At 40.2% G+C, this 12,646-nt stretch overlaps 1 protein-coding gene across 2 annotated transcripts in view; it reads left to right on the top strand.

The window, feature by feature from the left end:
• The window catches only part of CDH22 (cadherin 22), a 149,392-nt gene that overhangs the window by 122,537 nt on the left and 14,209 nt on the right, over positions 1 to 12,646 (top strand). For both annotated transcript variants that reach the window (XM_075177727.1, XM_075177728.1), the window contains exon 6: positions 893 to 1,080. In XM_075177727.1, coding sequence (XP_075033828.1) covers positions 893 to 1,080 — 188 coding nt within the window. The remainder of the gene's footprint in view (positions 1 to 892; positions 1,081 to 12,646) is intronic.

Raw genomic sequence — 12,646 nt, 5'->3', positions numbered from 1 at the left:
ATAGAACCATATATCCAACGTCCAGACAACTGTTTCAACCTTATTAGATTTCATTAGTGCAAGATGTGGAATAATAGTTTATTCAGTGTGCAACACCCCCTTACTCCTGCTAAGGGGTGACATGTAAAATCGTTGTGTGTGTATCACTTACTTCTTCATGCACAGCGGCTCGACCAAGTCTTCTTTGTCTGGGTATATATGGACGTGGATATAATGACCACCAGGGGCGACTTGGGGACCCCCTGTAATCACACACACATCACACAACTCTGACACACAATAAGATTTTTCTTTTTATATAAAAAACATTTACTTTGAAAATATACATTTTAAATATATGTACAATTAGGGAAAAAATAATAATTAATACACAAACACTTATGAGGTTCATTATTAGACTCACTATAGATATATTAATAAAGTTGAATGTTATAGTATCTATGTAATTTTGATATTATGTTAACTAATTATTTCCCAACACCGCTGGTCTCCCGTTATCTGTTGGAATTTAGGAGGTAGCCTGACACCCTGTCATTCCTGATTGTTTTGCCCACCCACACAAAATACAAGCCAGAAGTTTCCTTGAAGAGATTAATCCAATTTGCCCCTTTGGTGAACATGACCCTGAGCTGTCTTCTGATTGGCCGTACATCATTTATTGGCTGCCAGCAAAAAATACATTGCATATCTACTGTTGTTACACTTTACATAGTAATATCAATTATATTTATTGTATGGTTCAATACTCAACTGTTTATGAAATAGCAAATATATTAGAGGTAGATTTATAAAGAGAATGGAGACCCGTTATTTGGGTCACGACACATAACTTAAGAAGCTATTCTAGGTTTTTATAACATGACATTTAAAGTGTTTCCCCCCCACTTTCTAGAGCTCTACCGGTTTAGTGTAATGGAAACAGCACCCCCAGGCACTGTGATTGGTCGCGTGAGAGCAGAGGATGCCGACGTGGGAGAGAACACAGATATGTTCTACCAGATTCAGCAGCAAGAGACGGCAGCATTATTTAGTGTTACAACTGATGCAGACACTCAAGAAGCTGTGCTCAGCATATTACAGGTATTGTCTTATGGGGCAGATTATAGACTTGTCTATACTAAATCAGTGGCGTGAATATAGATCTAGGAGGCGTATGAGAACCTATACCAGTGTTGCCTAACCTGTGACGCTCCAGGTGTTGTGAAACTACAAGCCCCAGCATACCCTTCCAGCAATAAGCTGCTATATATTGGCAAAGCGTGCTGGGACTTGTAGTTTCACAACACCTGGAGTGTCACAGGTTAGCCAACACTGACCTATACAGTTTAACTAGAACCCTATGCTAGGGAACAGCTTGCAAATGTTGTTCCATTGGGGTTTGTTTTCATACCATCAATATATAAGTTCAATTGTAGTTGTTACTGCTTTATCTATGTGCAGTTTCCTTGTCAATTACAGCACCTTCTATATTAAATATACTTCTTTTCACCTCCTAGGCGATGCAGCTGTATATATTTGTAAGGGTAGCGATGAACTTTTTTTTTTAAGCGAGGGAATAATATTTTATAACCCAGTTATTTATAACTCAATTAATGCTACAAGGTGAAAATTAGAGATGCTCAGGCTCGGTTCCCCGATAATCGAACACACCCGAACTTAGCAGTTCCGAGTACCAAAACTTTCGCATGCCCTCGACATTGAAAACGAAGCAAAACATCATCGTTACGTATTTGGATCTCGTGACTTTTGGAGTCTATAAGTACCGCCCTCAACGGCGATCCAGCGCCATTTCACAGAGGGACACAGTAGGAGTAGCGCAGTTCTTGGCAGTCTCTAGAGCAGTTGGGCAGCGTCATAGGTAGAATAGAAAGAGGAGGGGTAGCAGTGTTCTTCAAAGTCTACAGTGACATTCAGGAGAGCTCCATTGCTAATTGTCATTGCTGAAATAGAATTAATAGGACAGGCTTGGTCTTCTAAATCTGCAGTCACATTGTACTGTATTATATAGGTAACACACAAAGAGGAGAGCTCCATTGCTTATTGTCATTGCTGAAATACAAATAATAGGGCTGGCAGTCTTGGTGTAAATCTGCAGTCAAATTGTACGGTGTTATATAGGTAACACACAAAGAGGAGAGCTCCATTGCTCCATTGCTAATTGTCATTGCTGAAATAGAAATACTAGGGCTGGCAGGCGTGGTCTTCTGAATTTGCAGTCAAATTGTGCGGTGTTATATAGGTTACACATAAAGAGGAGAGCTCCATTGCTAATTGTCATTGTTGAAATTGAAATACCAGGGCTGGCAGGCTTGGTCTTCTGAATTTGCAGTCAAATTGTACAGTGTTATCAAAATGGATTCACAGCAGTACACAGAAGAGCAGGAGCACCAAGCAGCTGCTGGCACCAGTCATGATGATAGTAATCCTTCTATGTCATCTGGTAAAGCCTATGTTAAAGTGCATAGTGTTTGTAAGTCAGGGAAACAAAAATGTAAAAAAACACCTTTCACCTTGGTCAAGAAAAAAAGACTGTAATCCAGGCAAATTTAACTGCTGAAAAAATAAAATTGCCAGCATGCCATTCTACACACGCAGTGGCAGTGGCAAGGAATGAATGAGGCCTTCGCCTTTCTCTATGAGTGCTAGTTCTGCAACTGTCACTGAGGCATCTTCTTGTCAGTCGTGACCAAGCAAAACCTTGTCATTCAGACTCCAAAAGTGGTGTCCAAATACTTTTATATGTAAAAGCCAAGCTGGAAGAAAACAGTAAGGCATTAGAGGAAAATGTATGTTCAGATTCAGAAATGACAGAAATCCCTGAGGAGAGTCTATCCACGAGTGCTATGTGTAATCCTGACCATTCTGATAGTGTACCCATAAAGAAGGCCCCTTTCAGCATTTCTGCTGATGTGTGCCTGAACAGCCCAAGTGTAGGCAGAGATACACAAATTGAAGATGCCACTTTGGAATTGCAACAGGATGAGGGGGACATTTGTGTAGCCGACGAGGGCGCTAATGAGGATGTTGATGAGGATGATGTTGTTTGTGTAAGTCCTGCACCGGTGGAAGCAGTTCTTGCATGTGATAAGAAGAAGGCCATTGTCATGCCTGGACATAAGACCAAAAAATCCACCTCTTATGTGTAGAATTATTTTTACAAAATACCAAATCCTGACAACAATTGTCTAGCCATTTGTAGCGTATGTAAAGCCACAGTCAGTCGAGGTAGGGACCTTAACCATCTAGGAACCTCATCCATGTTACGCCATTTGAAGCTGTTTGGAAAATTGGAAACATATGCTAAAAAATAACAACAAACTGTCCATCATCAGCTAGGTCCCTTCTGTCAGCTAGATCCCGACACCTGCAATCTACACCCACAACACCGTCCTCATCAATATCCTCAGTAGAGATAGGAGTTAGTCCTGCATCCAAGTTGCTAAGGCTAGATGACTCCTCCACTATCCTGGATTCCTCAGAAGATTTCTTGAGCGTTAGTCCCACTGCTGCTGCTGGTTCTGGGGGTGAATCTTCATCCCAGAAGCAGACCAAGAAGACTGCGAATAGTTTACAACAATTGACTGTTAAACAATCCTTTGCAAGGGGAAGCAAGTATGAAAGCTGTCACCCAGTCGCAAAGCGGATCACAGACGCCATGGCGACTATGCTCGTATTAGATCTGCATTCAATATCCACTATTAATGTAGCTGGTTTTAGACAGTTACTTGAGGTCTTGTGTCCCCGTTACCAAATTCCATCATAACACCATTTCACTAGAAAAGCTATTCCTCACCTCTACCAGAAGGTTCGTAAAAATGTAATTATTGGGCTACAAAATGCCATTCTACCCACTGTACACTTAACCACAGATATGTAGACAAGCGGAACTGGGCAAACTAAAGATTATATGACTGTGACAGCCCACTGGGTTGGTGATTCGCCTTCACCAGCAGGAACAGCAGCAGCATGTACCCAAGTTTGTCACATTTGTCAGAGGCAAGCTACTCTGTGTATCACAGGCTTCACTAAGAGGCATACAACTGACAATCTGTTACAAAAACTAAGGGATGTCATTGCAACATGGCTTATCCCGCTTTGACTCTCCTCAGGATATGTAATTTCTGATAACGCCACCAATATTGTGAGAGCATTACAGCTGTGTGAATTCCATCACATTCCCTGTTTTGCTCACACAATAAACTTGGTGGTGCAGAGCTGTTTAAAAAATGACAGGGATGCGCAGGAGATGCTGTCTGTAGCCTGTAAAATATCTGGACATTTCCGGCATTCGGCAACAGCGTGTAGGAGATTGCAGCAGCTACAAGAGCAGTTTAATTAGCACTGCCACAAACTGAAGCAAGAGGTGATGACAAGGTGGAATTCCACCCTGTATATGCTTCTGCGGATGGAGGAACAGCGAAAAGCCATCCACGCTTACTCCACAAGCCATGACATTGGGAAAGGAGGGGGATGTATTTTACTCAAGCCCAGCGGAGAATACTTTCCGTGTTGTGCAAGGTGCTGAAACCATTCGAAGTAGTCACCTGTGAAGTGAGTTCAGACACTGCTAGCTTGAGTCAAGTGATTCCTTTAATTAGTCTTTTGGAAAAGCAGCTTGAGAAACTGAAGGAGGAGATTAAACAAAGCAATTACGCTAAATATGTCGGACTTGTCGATCAAGTACTTTATTTGCTTCACAAGGATCCAAGAGTTATCAAAAAAAAAAGCTATGTCTTCTCTTTGTTTGCAACTGACCGAGATCTGAAGAGATACAAGGAGCTCCTGGTGAGCAAGATGACAGCTCAAGTGTTACATGACAGGACGGCGTCTCTTCCTTCAGATTCTCACTCAACTGCTGCTAAGAAAAACCTTAGCTTTCCCTAAAGACCCAGGGATGATGCAGATGACTCAGCACAACATTTTGACATCTGGTCTTGTCTAAAAGAATAGACCAAAAAACGTGACACCTCTGCTGTAACTCCACCTGATCCTACTATCAACATCCAAAGAAAGGTGGAGGATTATTTTCACGACAGCATAGAAATAGACACATCAGATAGTCCCTTTACATACTGGAATGAAAAAAAGGGAATTTGGAGACCCATGTACCAACTCGCTTTGCACTGACTAAGCTGCCCACCCTCCAGTGTGTACTCGGAAAAAGAATTTTCAGCACAGGCGGGAACCTTCTCAGCGATCGGCGTAGGAAGCAACTTCCTCAAAATGTGGAAAAGATGATGTTCATAAAAATGAACTTCAATTTCCACAAGGAAGGCCTTTCCCGCCAATTACATCAAAATTCTGAGACTTCTTTAATGGTGGATTCCAGCGGTGTTGAATTAATATTGTGTGTGGATGATGTACAAACTGATGAGAATGAGGCTGAGGATGATGACATCCACATCTTGCCACAGTAGAGTTCATTAACAGCAATGTTACTTTAGGTGCCTTAAGCCCATTTTTACCTTGTTTTGTGGGGGTCCAAACAAATCAAGCACATCAGCCTGAAAAATGGCACTCCTTGTCGCTGAAGTGCTTGGTTTGTTAAAGTGTGCATGTCCTTTTTAAGATCCAACTTAAGGATGGGTGGGAGGGCCCAAGGACAATTCCATCTTGCACCACTTTTCCTTTCAGCTACTGCTGTGTGCCAATGTTACCTACATGTGCTATATACTGTTGTGTGCTTTTAATTTTTTTGAACCCTATAAAGACAACAGTTTTATTAACAAAGAACAACGTTACTTGCAGAAGTAATGTAAGCATGGATGTCTAAATAGACGTGTATATGTATTATCTTTCACTTTGCTGCTGGTTCATCAGTATTGCACAAAGTCTTTGTAATCTGTACTTTACGTCAAAGGTACCTAACTATATTATATTTTTTGGGGAATTGGGGCTGATTCGAAGCTTAGTGATGAACTTGCTTTTTGCTGTGAATTACAATGGCTCTTTTTAGGGCAATGTCTGGCACCCTGGATTGGTCAGGGTCTGATAAAAGCACGCATCCCTGGGGGGGCGAGAAATCGCTTGTCACCATGTATTAGCTGTAGAATCACCACAGTTATCCAAGGAACAGGTGGAGAGATCAAATGAACCATAACTGATTTCATGATCCAAGGAAAATTCCATCTTACACCACTTTTCTTTACTGACACTGCTGTGTGGCAATGTTTCCTAGATGTGCTAGGAACTGACGTGTGCTTGTGTCATTGCTCTGTCGCTTAGCATCCAGCCAGGTCGCTGCAGTCTTTGCTTGAAAGTGTATGAAAATAATATTGTCACCTATGAAGTGGTCAAAATTGACTGCAAATGACTTGAAATTAGTGTTATTGAGGTTAATAATAATGTAGGGGGGAAAAAAAGCAAAAATATATGATCTTAGCAAAAACAAAATAAGGATTTTAGAAAAAAAATCGGGATCCAAAATTAAAACACAGGGGTCAGTGAACATCTCTAGTGAAAATATAATTTCTGATGCAGTAGTGGGCTATACATTTGTTCATGCATACACTCAGGAGTAACTGTGTAGGAAGGAGAGAACTGGTATACTCCGTTTGCTGGAAATGCACAATTGTCATAGAGATATTCCTCGGATTTGTACTTTAGAAATCACTTCTCCTCGTACTGTCTACACATTATGACTATGAACATATATACACAGTACAGTGTATATATGTATATATATATATATATATATATATATATATATATATATATATATATATATATATATGTATAAGCAGATCTCGGTGGTCTGAAGGAATCACAGTTGCTGTGCCTCCCAGGAGATCTATAACCTATAACTACTCTGTGATCACTACTTTATTTGCCACTGTTGTATAGTAATTCCTGCTATCCTGCTCTTACTGGTTTACTGCCTATTCCCTGATTCCTATGTTCAATTCTAATTAGACTGCCCACCTGCTTTGGCTCCTGAAAACTGCTCTGGCTGCTGTCTCTGAAGTCTTTAGCTAACCTGCAAGTACTTACCCTGGTTTATTCTACACAGCTACTTGTTATATCCAGCTCCCGTTTACGCTGTTCACGAAGTTGGGTAGCTTCGAGCCTCAAGGGCCTATTTATTAAATGGAGAAAAGCCATTTCTCTGGTGAAAACAGGTGTTTTCAATGGAGATAACATTTTTCCTATTTATTAAGTATTAATTATTAATTAGTATTGACTGCGGAATTTCCACTGCTGCCTTTCCCTAACCCAGATATTAATAGGTGGATGGTTTAGATGAGTTTTCTAGAACGCTGGATTTATATACTGTAGTTTACCACATATATGTATAATAGGTATTTATGTTTATATTATGGAATAGGGACCGAATATATAGTGATTCATTTTAGTTTGTGCAAGGCACATGATGCATTTCAATATCTAGTAAATGTCACATTCTGAGATATCCTTGATAAGTTCGCAATATCTTTGGATGACATTCTCATATTCTGAATTTCCCACAGGAAATTCAGTCCCATATTGATTGGCCAAGGGCTGGTTGGTACTATGGCAGCCTAGTGCTGGTTTTAGCAATTTTTGGAGGACCACACGTTTAATGAAATATACACCTTTTGCGTGCAGAGTCGCACGTATCTTAAGTAGATAACCTATGTTTCTGTCGTAAATTGCATCCGACATAAGACCCTGAATGTACAAAGCAAACACTCCAACAATACTTACAGTGCTGTGTATGTTTTCAAGGTGATTGGTTTTACTTCTTGCCCATAGCTGAAGTTTACGTTCAGTAATGCTAAGCACTCTTCAATGCAAGTTAGTGAATTAGTATATTTCATATATCGCTCCTTTTGCCAATTTCTCAGAGCTCCACTTTCATTCCTTCTGTTTCTGAGAGGGTTAAAGCGATGTATGTAGTGCAGAAACAGATCTCCAGAAATGTACATAGGGTTCAAACATATTATACTTCCATGGCTAACAGACACCATCAGCTAGAAGCACCTTGGTTTAAGAATGAGATAAAGTATAGATTCTGACACAAAATTTATGAATGCAGTTTCCCTCTGCCAATTTTTCACCATTGTAAAACAAATCAATTCGGTATTTTCCGGCTCAAATTATCATGCTTACTTCAGGTCTATTAGGTCTTCCATGTGTCGCTCTTAAAACATTCTCTTCCAGATCTTCCATTTCATTAGACTCTAGAATTTAGAGAGGCCAATCAAATAACTTGATTCACTGGAAGGAATATTCTCTAGAGGAGAGTTCATAAGAACTGGTTCATTGGATTCATGCCCTAAATGTTCCATTGCCATAACCCTTTTAAGATTTTGCCTCTAAAATTTTGTCTCTAATCAGTACTTTCATGTGCCACAGTTACTAAGTAATCCCTTCTATCCTGGTCTTGCTGCCTGGCTCACCTCCTCCTCTTTGATTCCTCTGTGCTGATTCTAATTAGGCTGTCTACCTGCTCTGGCTCCTGAAGCCTGATCTGTGCAGGCTGCTGTCTCCGAAGTCTTTAACTAATCTGCAAGTGCTGACCGGCTGCTTCACTCCTTACAGCCACTTGTTATATCCGTTATATTCGTTATATTGGCTCCCACTGTCAGCGTTTGCTGTATTCACAAGGTTGTGTAGCTCAAACACCTCAGTCTGCATGCTCCCAGTGACCCATTACCTGCACTTAACCTCTTTCTACCACATCTATGAATCACTGTTATGTGTTACACAGAAACTATTTAATTTCCACTACCAGTGCTGTTTTCTTGGACTACAGTAGGCCACAGTTAGTACTCAATCTATATATATATATATATATATATATATATATATATGTGTGTGTGTGTGTGTGTGTATATATATATATATATATATATATATATATATATATATGTAGATGGATAGATTATATGTGACAGGACAGACTACTATTTACAGTTCACCTTTGGCCGTAGAGCAATTACATTCAATATTTTAATACATTATTATATATTTTATAAATATTCTGTCCTTTCTACAGTACAAATCTACCACAGAGTATCACTGTTAGTATTACTGTGCTCTAGGGGTTTTTTTGTTCTATGGAAGCATTAACCATAAACATACAGACCGTATCACTACGATCTACAGAGAGCAGGCTATTCTCCACGGTGTAGTTATAGAAAACTAAATGTAGAAAAACATTGTGTAATTCTGTATTCTACAGCTACAAAAAAAAAAGAGATCAATAAAGAATCAATATCACAAATATAACTATATTGGGTTCTAGCTGGGAAACCCAAGCAAATTAATTCCTCCACAATTCACAAACAAATTGAGACAGGAAAGTCGGACTTGTTGCCGCACTAGAGGACATGTGATGTTCCTCGGACACAGATTGTCATGGAACTACTGCATCAATGATCATGGAAAATTTATTTACATTCTACAAAGACTTGCATCAATATAAACTGATAGATAAACTGACCAGGGGTAAATGCACATCTCTCTACTTATAGAAAGTCTCCTTGGAGTAATTGGTCAATAGCAGTTAATGTGAAAAATGAGCCAAAGCTCTACCATATATCTTTGAGAGTATTGACAGAATGCCTGATGACAGCCGGGGGAACACTTCAAGAAAACCAGTCGATAGATTGCAAAAATTATCGAAAGCAGTTAGAATGGGGGAGGGGGCAGTCTTACTGAAACTACCTGTGCTATTACATTTAGCTTCTAACGTGAGGAGTTTTTTCTTCTCTAATTTATTAAACACCCGTATTTAGGCTTTCTGTACATCGGCGATTCTTAAACCTGATTCTAAGGACCCCTAACAGTGCATGTTTTCCATCCTTGCTTTAGCACAGGTGTATTCATTACTGACTGACACATTGTAACAGACCCAAAGGTGGTATAATTATTTCCCTTGTCACCTGGAATACCTGCACTGTTAGGGCTCCCTTGGGACTGGGTTTGAGAAACACTGCTGTACATTATTGATTACCCCTAGGTAAAGAGAGAGTAATAACGGTGTTTTTATTCCAAGCAATCAAATGCCCCTAGACCTCCACTGAAGAATAATAGAATTAATAGGATATTTCTAGTTTATATTTAGATGTGCTAAATTCATATTTTGCAACATTATCTATTTATCCCGGTCCGTACTGTTAATTTCCATTTTTTTCCAGTTGCATTAACATAATGTGGATGAAAGAACTGATATTAAGTAAGATCTGTAGTCAACATTAATCTTTCATTGAAAGAATCACTCAGCAAGTAGAACCATTTGTATAACCCCACAACAGTTTGGGAGATACTGACCCCCACCCTCTGTACCTGCTCTTAATATATTTCCTAGGTGTAACCACCTGGATAATTTAGAATCTAGGTGTATCTACTTGGATAATTTAGAATCTAGGTGTATCTACTTGGATAATTTAGAATCTAGGTGTATCTACTTGGATAATTTAGAATCTAGGTGTATCTAATTGGATAATTTAGAATTTAGGTGTATCTACTTGGATAATTTAGAATCTAGGTGTATCTACTTGGATAATTTAGAATCTAGGAGCCTTTAAGTTATTAAGGAGCCTTTAAGGCATGTATCTGCAGATTTTGAGCGTATCGTACGCAAAATCACTTTGCGCATGCCCAGAACTGGGAGATACAGCCGTGCATGCAGCCTTGTCCGCTTCATGCGCAGACACAACAGACACTTAATACAGCCTTCGATTTCAAGAAGTGAACGAGGCAAGGAATTATCGTTTGTCCATAGTCAATTTACAGTGAGGGTGTGCCAAGCTCAAGCGCACGCAACCACGTACGAATCAAGCTCTGGGCGTCTAAAAGTTACCTGTTTTTCCGCCGTATCTCTTGCTCCAGCTATAGGGCTAGTCTAAGTCCTGAGTCCTAGTTATGTCAGTCGCGAATGCATGATATAACATGTGTCTGCAATTAGGAGCAACCGTGAAAATGTCCGTTATGTACAGTATACATTGAGGACAGCATAATAAATGTTTTTCCAAGGGGGAAAAAAAATATAAATTTTCATTTATAATCATAAATTACTATATTATTGATAGGTAACATTAATTGCTTATTATATTTCTTTTGTCCGTTCTCTTGAGATTTTATATTCCACATAGGTATTTTAAGTATCCTGCAGTATCTGGTCTAGTAGAGTAAAGTAAAACTACACCATACGTATCTTGAGATCCGTTCCTTATTGACTTCGGGAGTATGCAGAGCCGCGCTACATGCAGTTTAAAGCAAACGCACAATGCGCTCAGTATGCGTGCCTTAATGACCCTAGGTGTAACCTCTTGCAAGATTTCGAACCTTATCAGGACTCAGCCAGGATGAGACTGAAGATATTGTGGTGTTATTGACAATAAGGGAGATTTGAGGGCAGGTGGTGACTCTGGCAGGAGGGAAGATAATAAGCTCTGTTTTGGATTTGTTGAGTTTTAGGTAGTGTTGGGACATCCATGTGGAGATACCAGAAAGACAGTTGGTTACACGAGATAGAACAGAATTAGAGAGGTCAGGGGACGAGATATTAATTTGGGTGTCATCAGCGTAGAGATGGTATTGGAGGCCGAATGAGTGAATTAGTGCCCCAAGAGAAGAGGTGTACAATGAAAAAAGTAAAGGACCAAGAACAGATCCTTGTGGGACCCTAACAGACAGTGGGAGTGGAGGGGAGGATGTGTCAGAGGTAGAAACACTATAGGAGCAGATCGATCGGTAGGAAGTGAGTCAGGAAAGAACTGTTACACGAAGGCCAATGGAGTGAAGGGTGTGTAGGTGGAGAGGGTGATCAACAGTGTCAAAAGCAGCAGAGAGGTCCTGGAGAATGAGTATAGAGAAATGACCCTTAGACTTTGCAGTAAGCAGATCATTGATCACTATTGTGAGAGCAGTTTCAGTGAAAAATTGAGGGTGCAAGCCTGATTACAGAGAGTCGAGAATGGAGTGAGAGGAGAGAAAGTAAGACAGGCATCTGTATACTAATCACTCAAGTAGTTTAGAGGCAAAAAGGAGGAGAAAAATAGGGTGGTAGTTGAAGAGAGAGGCTGGATTGAGAGATGGTTTCTTTAGAATTGGTTAGATGAATGCATGTTTAAAGGAGGATGGAAATGTACCAGTGGACAAAGACAGGTTCATGGATAGAGGTGGGCATGCAGTGGAGGAGAGGGAACGGAGAAGTTAGGAGGGAATACGATCGAGGGGACAGGTTGTAGGGTGAGATGATGAGATCAGTGCAGAGACTTCGTCTTCAGTTACAGGAAATAATGAATTAAAGGTGGATTGGGGAGCGTAGGTGAAGGTGGGTAGAGTGGGTGAAGTGTGTGGAATTTGGCATGAGGAAATATCTTGTCGAACGGTGTTGAGTTTGTCTTTGAAATAGGTGGCAATATCATGGGCTGTGAGGGAGGAAGGGGGAGGAGGTGCAGGTGGGCAGAAAAGTGAGTTGAAGGTGGCAAAGAGTTGACGTGGATTAGAAGACTGGGTGGATACTAGAGATTTGAAGAATGTTTATTTGGCAATTGAAAGGGCAGTGCTGTAAGATGAAAGGATGAATTTATAGTGGAGGAAATCATGATAGGAACGAGATTTCCTCTCATGGCGCTCTGCAGTTCGGGAGCACTTTTTCAGGTAGTGGGTCTGTTTGGTGTGCCATGGTTGGGGTTTGGATTGTCTGAGACTATAT

This window comes from Mixophyes fleayi, chromosome 6 (assembly GCF_038048845.1).
Source record: "Mixophyes fleayi isolate aMixFle1 chromosome 6, aMixFle1.hap1, whole genome shotgun sequence".
NCBI classification, from domain to species: Eukaryota; Metazoa; Chordata; class Amphibia; order Anura; family Limnodynastidae; genus Mixophyes; species Mixophyes fleayi.
Note: the sequence above shows the minus strand (reverse complement) of the source record. Positions and strands in the feature narration are given on the sequence as shown.